The sequence below is a fragment of the Typopeltis vanoorti genome, chromosome 3 (genome assembly GCF_054136105.1).
Source record: "Typopeltis vanoorti isolate ZY-2024b chromosome 3, IOZ_Tvanoo_1.0, whole genome shotgun sequence".
Lineage (NCBI taxonomy): Eukaryota > Metazoa > Arthropoda > Arachnida > Uropygi > Thelyphonidae > Typopeltis > Typopeltis vanoorti.
The window spans coordinates 14,482,987-14,499,457 of record NC_143551.1 but is presented as its reverse complement, the minus strand read 5'-3'; the positions used below and the strand labels follow the sequence as shown (position 1 = coordinate 14,499,457).

At 33.6% G+C, this 16,471-nt stretch overlaps 1 protein-coding gene across 2 annotated transcripts in view; it reads right to left on the bottom strand.

Annotated features, from left to right (window-relative positions):
- Window positions 1-16,471, bottom strand: part of LOC150107935 (protein GPR107-like) — a 243,791-nt gene that overhangs the window by 98,277 nt on the left and 129,043 nt on the right. For both annotated transcript variants that reach the window (XM_090415461.1, XM_090415462.1), the window contains one exon: window positions 9,605-9,678. In XM_090415461.1, the coding sequence (XP_090271587.1) occupies window positions 9,605-9,678 (74 nt within the window). The remainder of the gene's footprint in view (window positions 1-9,604; window positions 9,679-16,471) is intronic.

Here is a 16,471-nt window from a genome sequence, read left to right as displayed (position 1 = left end):
CCAGTGAACATATAGATATAAATTGGTGTTTAAAGGAACATAGGAAGGATAAAAAAAATCAAGCTGTTATTAGAAACAACAAAGCATGGAATAAGGAAAATTAGTAACAAAAATAAGGTAGGTAAAGTTGATTGTAAAAAAAAGAAGAATTAATCTGGTATTGCAACTCATAAGACATGCCATTGATGAGCAGGTTATAACTTCAAGTTTTCCTGAGCAAAAATTAAAAATATACCAAATCATCATCATGCATATCAAGGATTTAGGCCCAATATGGATTTTCTGGCCTTAGAAGTCATCGTTTTAAGAGATCCTGGTTTTCTTTTTCCTAATGGCTTGTACCTTAAGGCTTGTTTTGGTAATCTTTCGGTTTTCATTCTTTAAATGTGTTCCATCCATTTATGTTTATATTTTTTAATTTTTTCTATTACTGATTCTTGGTTTAATTCTTTCATAATTTTTTTGTTTCTTTTGTGATCAAATAGAGTATACTTTACAGTTTTTCTCATAAACTTCATTTCTGCTGTTATTAATCTTTGTTTGTCTTTTTGTTTTATTGTCCAGATTTCGCTTCCATACATTAAGACTGGTAGGGCTACTGTATTCTATACTTTTTGTATAGAATACAAAAAGTATAGAAAGAAACAAACCAGACTACAGTCTGGTTTGTTTTTGAACTAGGTTTGGTTTAAATATAGAATTAATTACACCTGTCATTTTTAAATATTTTGCAATTTTTACGTTTATAGCTTTTTCATATGTGATCATACATCCTAGGTAGTTAAATGAATTCACCTGTTCTAAGATCTTGTTATCTATTACTATCATAGTTCTTGCTGGATCTTGTCCTTTAAAGGCCATAGTTTTGATTTTTCTGTTGATATTATCATACCATAATCTTTGGCTATCTCATTTAGATCTAAAATAGCTTTCTGTAAGTTATCTTTGGAATTTGTAATTATTATTTGGTGATGGCAAAAAAGGAGAGTGTTTAAGTTCACAGTAGGAGAAAGTTTAATATCTTGATGGAAATTTTTATTCCATTTTATTATTATTTCATTTAGGTAAATATTAAAAAGAGTTGCTGAGAGGGGACATCCCTGTCGGACCCCTTGGTTTATCTCTCTCGTATATGATAGCTCATGATTAAATCTTTTTAAACCAAAATAAAAAATGATGGTACAACATGACAAAATTTCATGCCGGCTGGGGCGTCGCCCGGTTAAACAAGGCCCCCGTTGTTTTCGTCAGGGAACCAGGGCGAACAGCGAAAAGTCAGCTACTGGAACAAATCTGAAAACAAACCCCAACTCAACATCATCAGAGTTAAAGATCGGTACTATCAACGTAAGAAGCCTGAATGGCAAAGAAATGGAGCTAGTTGAGGAATTAAATAAGTACCAGATAGACATAATAGGGGTGACTGAAACAAAAAAGACCAAAACTGGTGAGATCTTTCTGAGCAATAAATACAAAATGTTATATTCAGGCAATGACAATCAAGGAAAAGGAGTAGCTATAGTATTCAACACAAAATACGAGGCTAATCTTCTTGAATGGCAGTCAGTCTCAAGTAGAGTAATGTGGCCAAATATGAGAATGGGGAACTGGACAATGAGACTTATTTGTGCCTATGGTCCCACAGAAGGTTCTACTAAGGTAGAAGTGGAGAAATTTTTTGACGCTTTAGAAAAAGCAACTGACACAATGAAAAAGGAAAAGTTGGTCCTTGTTGGGGATCTAAATAGCAGAGTAGGAAATGATTGTGAGAGATACAAAAATATTTTGGGAAAATTTGGAGAAAAGAGCAAAGCTAATAATAATGGCAAATATCTGTTGGATTTCTGCTCACGACATGGACTGGTTATTACTAACACCATGTTCCAACATAAAAACGTGCACAAATTCACATGGACAGAAGAGGCTAGGAATAAGAAAAGTTTCATTGACTATGTTATTGTTGATAGTGATGTTTTCTCCCTGGTGCAGGACACCAGAGTGTACAGAGGATTTGAAATTGGAAGTGATCACTATTTAGTCTTGAGCAGGATAAAATTGAATTTCATATTGAAAAGAATAACATGTAAGAAAATTTTAAAGCGAATAAAAGTTGAGCAGCTCTCAGATGTGAACTGTAGTCTAAAATACAGAAAGATTATTGAAAAGAAAATGAAAGAGTTTGAGAACAGGAATCAAACCTTGGAGATTCAGTGGCAAACTCTGAAGAAAACCCTGATTGATTCAGCCAGAGAGGCATGTGGTGAGGTTGTGTGCAAGGATAAAAAAATCAGAACTCCCTGGTGGACACAGGAATTAAAGAGGCAGTGAAGGAAAAGAAGAAAGCATATCAAAAGTTCCTGGGAAATAAGTCAGCTTTTACTCTTACAGAATACAGAGACAAATGTAAGAAAGCTAAACAGTGTGTAAAACTAGCTAAACAAAAGTCATGGGAGGACTTTGGCAAGAATATAGAAAATAAATATCAAGAAGGTGACAAAATATTCTGGAGGTTGTTGAAGAAGCTTAGGAATGGAGGAAAGAATGCTATAAAAGGAGTTAGAGATGATAAAGGTGACATGAAAACAGGAGAAAAAGATATCCTTGAAGTATGGAGTAATTACTTTGAAAAATTGCTAAATGAAACAAGCAGTGATGACAGCACAGTGGTAAAAAACACTGACCAGACATCCAGTCAGGAATACATATCCATACTCAAAGTAGAAAAAGCCATCAAAGGCTTGAAATGTGGAAAGGCAGCAGGAGTAGATGATATTCGATCAGAAATGCTGAAGTATGGTATTATAAGAGTCTTACAGTGGCTGCACTGCATAGTTCAGAAAGCCTGAACTGAGGGACGAATTCCCGATGATTGGAGTAGAGCTCTCATAATACCCATATATAAAAAGGGAAATAAAACTGCATGTGAGAATTACAGTGGTATTTCCCTACTGAGTGTTCCTGGCAAGATCTATGCAAGTATACTTGAGAAATGGTTGAGAAGAATTGTGGAAGAAAAGCTTGGTGAAGAACAAGCTGGATTCAGGCCAAATAGAGGCTCTCAGGATCAGATCTTCACTTTACGACAAATAGTCGAGAAAGCATGGGAATATAACAAAGATCTGTATTTAAGTTTTGTCGATTTGGAAAAGGCATATGACAAGGTGCCAAGAGAGAAGCTATTCAATACGCTGCAGTTATATGGTGTCGATGGTGCATTATATCAAGCAATACTTAGTCTTTATTTGAGTTGTAAGTCAGCAGTTAGAATTGAAGGAAGTACAGGAAGATGGTTTATTGTTAAATCTGGTGTGAGACAAGGATGTACATTATCCCCTCTATTATTCATTATCTATATGGATCGCATTATGAAGGAAAGTGGTATTACACCTGATATCACAATTGGAGATGTTAATGTCAGCTCTTTGCTTTATGCGGATGATGTTATACTTCTAAATAAATCCGCTATAAGTCTGCAAGATTCTCTGACTAAACTGAATAGCTGTTGTAATAGGTATGGTATGAAGGTCAGCAATAAAAAGACAAAGACAATGAAAATAGGCAGAATCATTGAAAATGTCAACTGTGTTGTGAATGGAGAACCTGTGGAACAAGTAAAACATTTCAGCTACTTAGGCACGATTTTTACTGAAGATGGTAAATTAAATATAGAAATAGACAACAGAATCAGCAAAGCTGGTATGGTGGGAAGTCAATTGAATAAATTCATATGGAATAAGAGAGAAATTAGTCAGAACACTAAATTAGCTGTATACAAGACAGTGTTCAAACCAGTTTTAAATTATGGATCTGAGAGCTGGGTCAGAAGTAAAACACTTGACCAAAGACTAGAGACCGCAGATATGAGAGTCCTGAGAAAGATTAGAGGCATGAACAGATGGCATCAATGGCAATATCATATTAAAAATGAGGATATTAGGAAAGAACTTGACATTGTCAGCATCCAGGAATGCATTAGCAGAGCTAATCTCAGGTAGTATGGTCACTTAAATAGAATGGGAGAGGAAAGATTTGCAAAACAAGTGTTCTCTGCTAGGTTGGCAGGAAAACGACCCAGGGGAAGACCAAGATATAGGTGGATTGATACGGTACAAAGTGCCTTAGACAATAGAAATATAAGATCTGATAATGTTGGAGTCTTGCCAAGTAAGAGACTGATTTGGAGGAAAATTGTAGATAGGAAGTTAGTAATGATGTAATTTTTTCATGTAGTACTTTCATATCCTGTACACCCCTTGAGGGTACATGGCAGGAATTTGATGATGATGATTTAATCTTATTTGTATTTGATTATTTTCATATATACTTATGATCACTTTTAGGATATTATTTGTCTTTCATTTAATATGTTAAATAAAATGCTTCTTTTACTTTGTCAAATGCTTTTTCAAAGTCAATAAATGCAATATGTGTTTCTAAATTGTATTCTCTTCTTTTCTCTATTATTAATTTAGGGCAAAAGGCTGGCGCTATACATGATCGTCCTTTTCTAAATCCATTCTGTACTTCTAAAATAAAGTTTTCGGAATATTTCATTAATTTGCTTTTTAAAATTCTGCTATATATTTTGTAACAAGAATTTAGTATGCTTATACCTCTATAGTTTTTAGGGTCATCTCTATTACCTTTTTTAAAGATAGGAATCACAATTGATTTTTTCCATTCTATTTGGGGGTTACCAGTTGTATAAATTTTATTTAAAAATAATAGGAGTTTTTCTTTGAATCTTGTTCCTGCATATTTATACAGTTCTGAACCTAGCTTATCTTCTCCAGGTGATTTTCCATTTCTTGTTTCTTTCAGGCTGATTTCTAATTCTTCTTTAGTAATTTCCTTTTCATTAAGTGTTTGCCAGTTGTCTTTTATAAAATATTTTTCTGTCCACAATTCTGTGTAGAAATTTAGAAATTCTTCAAATTTCAATTTGGTGTATAATTTTATCTTTTCTTTAGTATCTGAATTTAGGCATTTCAAAATCTTATATACATTGGGTCTTATTTTATATAAATCATGTTCTAAATTAGAAACAAATTTTTTCCATGATTCTCTCTCTTTTTCTGACTTCTCTTTTAGCTATGGCTCTTATTCTTTTATATTCTACTAGGGGGCTCTGCCCCCCTGGCGCATACGGTAGGATCTACAAAAGGCAGAGTCTACCCCCCCCCGTTTCAGACTGGTAGGCCAGTTCACACACACACACACACACACACACACACACAGAAATGATAAAGATCAACAGATGACTGAAAACGAAATATCTCACTACAGAATTGCCAAAGTATGCAACTGTCACATTCACTACTATGTGGTTGTTATGGAATGTTACGAAATTGTTAGAAAATTTTGGTATATCCAACTCGAATTTCGAAGACTATGTCTTTCCGTAAACGCCTTGAAAAAGCCAGACAGTTTGCTGGCGAGGCTGGTAGGCTATATATGTAAGTTTGTATTTTAGATATGAGACTTCTTAGGAAAATTAGGAGCCTGAGCATGTGTATCACTGGAAGAATGATATTAAATAATGAAGATATCAGGAAAGACTTGACATTGTTAGCATTCAAGAATGGTTGAGCAGATGGTCACTTAATTGATGCAAGAATGACAAGGAACAAAAAGAGAAAAACCAAAATATAGGTGGACTGATTCAGTCAAAAGTGCCTTAGAAGACCAAAAAAAAAAAAAAATAGAAATCACAATATTTGAGTGCTGATAAGTAGTAGACTAATTTGGAGGAAAACTGTTGATAGAAGATTACTAATAATGTAAATTTAAATAAAATCAGCATGAAAAAATGTCTGTGAAAAGAAAAAAAAAATTTGTAATAAATAAAAAATGTGTAGAAAACAGATTAAAAAGAACTATAAAAAGTGAAGAAAAATTCATAAAAAAAAAAAAGGTTTAAAAAGCATAAATCATCAATTTACTGATAAGTATACACTCAAGGAGGAACACTACTATGACACCACTACATGATTAATAATATCCTATCAACAATTTCCCCCCATATTACTCTATTACTTGTCAGCACTCCAATATCTTACATTTTGTTCTTCTAAGACACTTACGACTAAATCAGTCGACTAGACTTGAATCTTCTTCTGTTTTTTTCCCCTGCCATCTTGGCATGAAACACCTATTCTTTCCTCTCCCATTCCATGTAAATGACCATACTATCTGAGATTAGTTCTGCTTATAAATTCTTGAATGCAAACAATGTCAAGTTCCTTCACATGTCTTCATTTTTAATATGATTCTGCCATTTATGCCTTCTTATCCAGGTTCCTAATTTTTCTAAGAAGTCATATCTGGTTTTTAATCTTTGATTAAGTGCTTTATTTCTAACCCAACTATTTGATCCATAACTTAAAACTGGTTTGAATACTGTCTTGGATACGGCTAGTTAAGTGTTTAGCTAATTTCTCTTTTATTCCATCTAAATTTATTCAGTAGGTTCCCCAACATATGTCTGCTTATTCTGTAGTTGATTTCAAGATATAACCTGCCATCTTCACTAAAAACTGTGCTCAAATAACTGAAATATTTTACTTGTTCTATAGACTCTCTCTATTCAGAACACAGGTATGTTCTTGCTTGTATTCATAGTTTTGGTCTCTTTATTGCTGATTTTCATGCCAAGTTTGTCACAGTTGTTATTCAATATAGTTAAAGAATCCTGGACTACATGCTATGCATGTGTTTAGGAGTTTATCACCTGCGTAAAGCAACAAGCCAAGTCTTCCACAATCTTCAGTTCTAATATCAGGTTTAATGCCAGTTTCTTCCATCATGTGATCCATGGAGATGATGAATTATAGTGGATATAATGTGCATTCTTGTATTACACCTGATTTTACATCAAATAATCTTCCTTTATTTCTTTCAATTCTAACTGATGATTTACAACTTAAATATAGACTATATATATTGCTCTGCATACTATTTCATTTACTCCATATAATTGAAGTGTTTTGAAAAGCTTTTCTCTGGGCACCTTGTCATATGTGTTTTCCAGATCTACAAAACTCAAGTACAGATCGTTATCATATTCCAATGATTTCTCAACTATTTGCAATAAAGTGAAAATCTGATCATGACAACATCTATTTGGCCTGAACCCAGCTTGTTTTCTCCAAGTTTTTCTTCCAAAATCTTTCTCAACCTCTTTTTAAGTATGCCTTAAAAACAGGTGACAGAGTTAAAACTTAGACTGAATGCTACACTTAATAAACATCAAGAAAAAAAATGTTTGATCTAGGAAAGTAAAAAACCAAGAAATACGAAAAAAACTGAGTCAAGATCTGAATCAAGAGATAGCACTTATCAAGAATCATGATGCCATGAGGGTTTCATTGAATGAAAAATGTAAAGAAATAGAATTTCTGCAGGAAAAGCATGACAGTTTTAATCTACACAAGCTGAAAGAATCTTCAGGTATATTTAAGAAAAAACAACTATGTATCCTTCAAAACAAAAGGGGAGAAATAATATCCAAAAAGGATGATAAAATACAAGAATGGATGAAATATGTAGAAAAACTATTTACTGATAACAGACAAAATCCAGAAAATACTTATAAACAGATGGAAGGTCCAAGCATTCTAAGCACTGAACTCAGCTAAAAATGATAAAGCTTTAGGCTCTGATAGATTACTAGCAGAAATAGTAAAGTTATTAGGAGATGACAACATTACTATATTAGTAAAACTATTTAATAAAAACTACAATACATGCTTAATCCCTCAAGATTGGTTACAGTTGACCTTCATCATGCTACCTAAAAATAGCAAATGCGAAAACTTGTAATGACTATAGAATGATCAGTCTAATGAGTCATGTTTTCAAAATGTTTCTGAAAATCATTCAAAAAAATAATAATAAAATAAATAATAATAATAATAATATACAGAAAATGTGAAGACACCATCAGTGATACCCAATTTAGCTTCAGAAGCAGTTTGGGAATAAGAGAGGCTATTTTCTATTTTCAAATTTTATTCCAAAAATGTAGTGACCAAAAGGCATCTGTTCAAGTTGATGACACTGTTACAGGCTCCATTAATATCAAGTAAGGAGTAAAGCAAGGATGTGTGCTGTTGCCTCTCCTTTTTAACATATACTCAGAAGCCATATTTCAAAAAATCTTAAAAGGAAGAGAGGAAGGGATTAATGTAAATGGTGAAATCATCAATAGCATCCATTATGCTGATGACACAGCTCTCCTGGCTGACAATATTCAGGATCTTTAAAATCTTGAACTAGTGAACGAAGAGAGTGAAAAAATGGGATTAAGAATAAATATCACCAAAACTAAATTCATGGTGATAAGCTAAAACCAATTCTAAATTTGGCACTTTCTTTAAACGAAAAACAAATAAAAAGAGTGGCAAGATTTAAATATCTCAGATGCAGATTAAAGAATGAATGCAATCCAGAAATGAAAATAAAAGTTTGAATTGAAATGAACTGAAATAAGCTCTAAATTCAGAGTATGCATGGTCTGTATGCCTCCTCAAGGGAGGCTATACACATACTTCATGTTTATCTGCATCCTCCCTAAATAGTTTTACTTTCCATGATTTTGCACAGCTGTTTTTTCTCACTGAAAAAAGAAAAAAACCTTCTCCATCTACCTCACTTCAAATCATATAGTTTGGTTGTATGTAATTTATATTTTCTTTCTTTGTTATATTTTTGGCAGGTTTACTTTGGCTATTTATGGATGTTTACCACCATCCACTTCCATATTAAAAAAGGGTATTCTTAAAGGAGAGACTAATTCTTGTGTTCTGAAATTTTACAGATTTTAACTCTGATTTTACAGATTTTAACCTACCAACTTAAAGTTTGTTCAGCAAAAGTTTCACTTAAAAATTTTGAAGATTTTTTTTTTTTTTTGTGAATACTTCCCATCTCATCTTTTCCTAAAGACATCAGCTCATATAAACACCTAATCAATAGCATTAGAACAGAGTAGTTAGCCCTATCTACAAAGCCTGGAATGTTCTACTGAAACATGTATTCTCTGACTCATTCATTTTGCAGGATAGGGTGGTTCTCCCGCATGCATTATGGTTGAAGCACCAAGGTTATGGAGGGACAGCCTATTATATCTGCTAACTGCACATACTGTAGCCTATTTACCTGTTTTGGAAGATTACAGTCTGCATAAAGGCTTCTTGCATTCGGATCTCACCTACGTGAGATCCGAATCTGTGTCTTTCCAATCAATGGATATCATCAATACTGAATGAGAACTATGATGGATCAAAGCACATTTTTAAAGCTTCTCTCATCACAATTTTAGATTTGGAGGTTAAAGGTATCAGTGTGAAATCATAGAGACAATAATGATAAAATGTAATCCTCACAAAGTTTTAGACAAATGTTACTATAAAAATTAAATTATATTTTAAATTAATTCCTGTAGTTCAACACAATGCTCCTCACCTCACTAATATTGAGGTTTTATCAATAGTTATCCATTCTCAGCTTTGGAAGATATGCAGCTATGCTTAGTGTAAAGTGAGAAAGAATTATCAGCGGCAGTACATGGAAAGTTTATAACTTAATTCATGAAGATACTTACAGATGAGTAACATAATACAGAACAGCCCAAGCTTCCATGGGATATCCATCTTTAGCAATGACATAGAAATTTATCTGTAAAAAATTAAATTAGAATTGTAATCATGCAAATACCAGACAGCAATCTCTCTCTCTCACTAAAAAACTGAATAACTTTACTCAGTTTTAAATTTTTATCACTTTGATACAGACTTATCACAATTCCAAAGATATAACATTTTTTTTTTTTTTTTGGAAAGTTTGAATGAGTGCAATTGCCAGAATCAGATGTGTTTTGTTGGTGAATTAATGAGTTTAAAGTGAAACATGACAAGTATTCTACAAATGATGGCTAGTGAAAGGTTAGTGGACTTCCCATGATGTCTGTGGACTTCACAGAGATACCATATTGTAATAATAACATATTACTTTACACATGACTTTGATTAATTCTTTAACTAGACCTTGGTAACAGAATTAACTAGACCTTGGAATGCTAATGTTCTTCAATTGCCTTTTATTTTCTACTTTGCAATTGGTGAGTTGCACAAAGCATAATTTACAATACATGGAACAAAGATGATGAGTGAACAGGATATGAAGAATAATGTATATGAACAAGCAAAAGCATGATTAAATTTTTTGTATGATAACTTGGTATTACCGACTTTTTATTTTTTTTTGAAAATGGCCATGCTCATTGGATGCAGTAGTATTCAAATATCTTGATCATGTTCCGAAAGTTCCATTTCCAAATGCAAATCTTCAGAAAGCTTTTAAAGAAAGTGATAAGTCATTTTGTTGATAGAATATTACAGCATTATTTTCCTATGTCACGAGTTGGAGATGGAGTTCTACTTCAATTACCCAGAATTCAACTTTCTGAATTATATAGTATGGCCACAGTAAAAGTAAACCTTTGATAACCTCAATATCTGACCCTTTCTGGTTGAATATCATTATAATAATAAATAGAAAATAACTTATAGGTAATTCAGAAACTTTTTTACTTCACCCTCATTAAAAAGTGTGATAATGATATCAAAATCTGCTTATGCTAGATCTATCCTCTCCTTGAGTATAGATTTTTTTTAGAAATGATTATTTGAAGATTTTTAGAGATTTATTGTTAAGTATAGTCTCACCAGTGTTAAATGTCTAATGTGTGACAGCTGATAGAAAAGGTAACTAGAGATCCCAGTTATGTGAGTTCTGAAAAATAAGTAGGAAAGTGAATAGATGACAATGATACTAAGGCAATTGAGTGAAGGCATCGGCCTCTATACATAAACAGCCTAGTTGTGAAGATAATTTGCACCCTTCCTTTGTTTGCTCACATTAGGGTAAAGAATTAAACAATATAATTATTTAGAATTATGTATGTATATTGCAGATGAATTTCATTGTTCGGTGAAAAGACCTTCCCGCTTATTAGAGCTTGAAAAAGTTCCGTGTTTGGTCTCTAGAGCAGGGTTTCCTGAGTATGCAAAAATTAGGAAAAAAAATACAAAAAAAAAAAAATATAAAATCAATAAAAGCAGAAATACTAGGGTGGTCTGAAAAGTTGCCGATAGTGTTGCCATAGATGGCAACACTATCGGCAAGATTTTTTTTTTCTAAGTTGGTACATCTGTCATAAGCATCCATGTGAAATTGCAAGTCATCATTTATCAAGTAGTTCGTTTTATACAGCTGTCTGAAGCAAAAGTGTTGTCTGTATCCCTTGAAATCGATAAAATTGAGTATGGTGAGGTTATAAAATTCTTTGTAAAAGAAGGTTTAACCAAAAGAAATTCATTCAAAGTTCACAAAAATTTATGGTCACTCTTTTCCTTCATTTTCAACAATTAAGAAATAAGCTGCCAAGTTTAAACGTGGCCATACCAGCCTTGAAGATGATCCATATGCAGGATGTCCAAAAAGTGTAACAACACCAGAAATCGTTGATCAAGTGCACGATATGGTACTGGATGACCAGCGTGAAATTGCTGAGACTATAGGCATTTTAAAAGAACGTGTAGAATATATTTTGCATCAAGAATTGCAAATGAAAAAGCTTTGCGCAAGATGGGTGCCATACTTGCTCATAGCAGATCAAAATCGCCCTCGCATGAAAATCTCTGAACAGTGCTTGGCGTGTTTTAACAAGAATAAAACTAATAAACTGATTTTGTGCATCGATTAATTACTATGGATGAAACTTGGATTCACCATTACACACCAGATTCCAAACAGCACTCAAAACAGTGGACAGAAGCTGGTTGCTCAGTGCCAAAGAAGACAAAGTCGGTTCCATCAGAAGGAAAGGTCATGGCATCAGCATTTTGGGATGCTAAAGGCATTTTGTTTATTAATTATCTTGAAAAGGGTAAAAGAATAACCAGGGAATATTATTCTGATCTTTCAACCAGACTAGACAAAAAAATTCATGAAAAAAGACCCGGTTTGCAGAAGAAAAAAATCATCTTTCATCAGAATAATACACCTGCCCACAAAGGTGTTTTGTCAATGGGAAAATTAAGGGATCTGCACTTGTTGGAACATCCACCATATTCTCCAGATTTGGCTCCCTCTTACTTCTGTCTCTTCCCAAAACTAAAATTCTTCCTCATAGTTCAGCGTTTTTCTTCGAATCAAGAGGTGAATGCAGCTGTAGAGGGGGTATTTTGCAGAGCTTACTGAGAACCACTACAGGGATAGGATAATGATGCTGGAGCATCGTTGGAATAAATGTATTAGTCTTAATGGAGATTATGTTGAAAAATAAAAATAACTTTGAAATTATAAATTTGTTTTTTCAATGTTAGGCCCAGAACTTTTCAAGCCACCCTCATAAAAAAGAAATTCTTAACCAACACAAGGTAGGAATGTGTTACAGGTTTACAAATAAGCTTTTTGGTGGATGGGAACCACATAAAAAAAAAAAGTTCCTGGCATGCAAACCTCAACAAGATGTGGTCAGGACTCCACAGTAATCCTACATTATTAAATTTCCATTATTATTAATTTCCATATCAATACTTTTCCTTCAAATTAATCTCATTTATCAGGAACTCTAATATTGTCATCTTGACTATCTTGGCATATCTACCTGCATCCACTGGATATTTTTCCTGACATCTTGATATCAAACACATGCTTTGCTAACATTATAATTTTCTGTTTTAAGTAAACAAATAGCAAGCAACGTCCCGGCTAACATGAATTTCATCATGGTCTACCATTATTTGTTTTTTTAGTTCAAGCCAATACAAAATAAAGTTTGGTCAAAGATAAATTGCCAGTTTATCTTCATTCATTTGGTATCCAGATAGATACCTATTAATTGGGAGCACCATGTGAAAATGGGAAAAGGACATCAGGTGGTTAGTTCTCTACATTCCTTAAAGGCAAAGTGGAAGTCTCCTTCTAGTTATCCAGCTCTGACCTTTAGGTAAGTCCAGAAAACAGCATTTAACTTGATATTAAAAATCAGATATACAAATTTGAATATGCTCAGATCTTTGCTTTATGTAAATGAGTTACTTCCAAATAAATTCAGTTCAAGTGTAACACTTTATCTATGCAACAACGGTAGTAGCAAATTCGGTTTTTGTCATTTTATTGCTGATATTCATAACAAATTGAAAATAATCGGGAACATGGAAATTTTCAACTTTTTATTAATGGAGAACCTACCTAGAGAAAAAGGATTCAGTATTTAAGATACACAGTGTTTAGTGAATAAATTTACATTGTTAGAATTCAGATGTGCAGAGCTAATCTAAGGTGGTATTGGCAACTTAAATGGAATGGGAGAAAAAAAGGCCCATATCTAGGTGGACTGGTGTGGATAGTCAACTCTCACTAGAGAAAATATTGCTATAACAAACTTGCTCAAAACAAACAAACAAACATATGACCAAAAATTCTGACCAAAGCTCTAAATGAATAATGCTATATTAAAATAAATTCACCACAGCACCCTCTACCCACTGTAACAAACTATTCCTGCAGCTCCTATAAATTTGTTATGGTGAATCATTTGTTGTGCCTTAGATCAAAATGTAAGATCTGGTAATATTGGTGTCCTGACAAACAGATTAATCTGGAAAAAAAAACAGTGATAGGAAGCTGGTAATAAGCTAATGATGTGAATAACTCACATCTCTAAAGTATCTATATAAAAGACAGTGATCAAACCAATTTTAACTTATCGATCTGAGAGTGGGATTAAAGATCGGAGACCACAAATGTAAAAGTTTTCAGAAAAATAAGGCAGTGAACAGATGGCATCAATGGCAAAATCATATTAAAAAATGAAGATACTTCTAGGAAGGAACCTGACATTAGCATTCAGGAATGTGTGAGGAAAAGTTACCTAAGCAGATATTTGATAGGGTGATAGGAAAAAGAACCACAGGAAGACTGAGATATGGGTGGATTGATGCAGTCAGAGTGCCTTAGAAGACCAAAATATAAAATCTGACAATACTGGAATCTTGACAGATAACAGACACCTTTGGAAGAAAATTGTCAAGGAAGTTAGTAATAACAGAAAATTTTATGCAGTATAATCACAGTATACAGTACACCCTTTAAGATACATAAAGAATGCATTGAAGTAAATTAATATTTTATACAATGTTAACAAATGAATCCAGAATTGTGCTTTCTCTTCTTTTCCACATTGTTAGCATGTTCTGACACATGAATAGCTCTCTCTCTCTCTCTCTCTCTCTAGATTGTCTTTTTTTTGTCCTTCATGATATATGCTGCATGAACACTCAATTTCACAAACCCCTGGTTTTATAAGAGGATGAATAAGGTGGTTGAAGATGTGACAATCTTGAGATATTGAATAATGAGATGACAGCTACTTTTATATCATGCTATTGAAGCATTTCAGAAATTCTGTCTGTTACATACTAGATATGAGGAAGACACTGCATCTTTGTATCTTGCTTATTTGTCAATGTGTGGAGGCAGATTTGCAAGATCTTGTTGATTGTCTTGTGCCTATAACCATGTTTGAGATAGTCACGGCTGATGTATTAAGTTCTTGACTCCTCCATGTTGCATCACTGAGACAAAGAAGAAAAAACAGGTAAAATATTATTAAATAATAAGTATAGGATGCCATTTTCAGGCAATAATGATCAAGGAAAGGAAGAAGTAGCGATAACATTCAACACCAAACATGAAGATAAACTTCTTGATTGGAAACAGTTTCAAGTAGAGTTCTGTGGGCAAACTTCGAAATGGGGAAATGGACAATGAAACTTATTTGTGCCTATGATCCCAAGAAGGTTCTTCTTAAGAAGTGGAGGAGTTTTTTGAATCATTAGAACAGGCAACTGACAAAGAAAATGGAAAAAATAGTCCTTGTTGGAGACCTGAACAGCAGAATAGGAAATGAATCTCACCAAGCATACAGGAAAATTTGGAGAAAAGGGTAAAGCTAATAATAACAGTAGGTACTTGCTGGACATGGACAATTCATTACTAATACCACGTTTCAACATAAAAATGGGGGGGGAGGGTTGAGACAGCCTTCCCATCTGCTGAAATCCATAAATTCATCTGCTTAATGTAGATGATATGCTTCTCCTAAACACATCTGAGTGCAAGTCCAGGATTCTAACTAAATTGAATAACAGCTATAACAAATTTGGCATGAAAATCAGCAATAAAAAACCAAAACTATGAAAATGGGCAGGACATAGAAAACTTCACCTGCATTCTGAATGGAGATCAAATAGAACAAGTAAAATATATCAGCTATTCATGCACAGTTTTTAGTGAAGATGGCAGGTTAAATGTGGAAATAGACAACAGAATAAGAAAAGCCAGTATGGTAGGTAGCCAGCTGAATAAATTTATACAAAATAAGAGAGAAATTAGTCAAAACACCAAACTAGCAGTATACACATTATCCAGGTTGTTTAATCCAGTTTTAAGTTATGGATTTAAGAGTTGGGCTAGAAATAAAGCACTTGATCAAAGACTAGAGACCACAAATATGAGGGTTCTTAGAAAAATTGGGGGGGGGGGGGGGGTGAACCGATGGCATCAATGGCAGAATCATATTAAAAATTAATATATTTAGAAAGGAACTTGACATTATTAGCATTCAAGAATGTGTCAGAAAGACTAATCTAAGGTGGTATGGCCACTTAAATGGAATGGATGAGGAAAGGTTAGCAAAACAGGTATTTGATTCCAAAATGGCAGGAAAGAGATACAAAGGAAAACCAAGGTCTAGGTGGATTGATTCAGTCAGAACTGCCTTAGAAGAAAGAAACATTAGATATGACAATATCACAGTGCTCACAAGTAATAGACTAATCTGGAGGGAAATGAGGGAAATTGTGGATAGGAGATTAACAATGATGTAAACTTAATCATGTAGTGCTGTCATAGTAACCTGAACACCCCTTGGGGGTATATATCAGGAAATCGATGATGATGACTCCATGTTGCTAGAGATGTATGCTCTCTCTCTCTCTTAGCATTTTAATTACTCCTACTTTTTACAATGGATTCTAGTGAGAAGCATGGAGCTATCATCTAGTTTGGTAAGCTTTCTATACGCAAACAAATGACTTCTTCGGAGACCTCTAGGTCTCCCAAAGAAGTCATTTCTGGATGTCTCCTCTAGACACCCAAAAATGGTAGTCCTTTTGTTTAGGTTCCATAGTAAAATGTATGCTGTTCGGGTACTTTGAATTCTTTTAGTGTTTCACTTTCAATGTTAGAGATTTACCAACCTCCAATCTCTCCTAATATAACAGCCCTTTTTAATTCACTGAAAAGAATTAGTGACAGAACCACCCAACTCTCCTCTCCCATTCTGTACCTTCTAACAAGCCTAAATGTCATGAATATATTTTCAAATTGTTTTAAACAA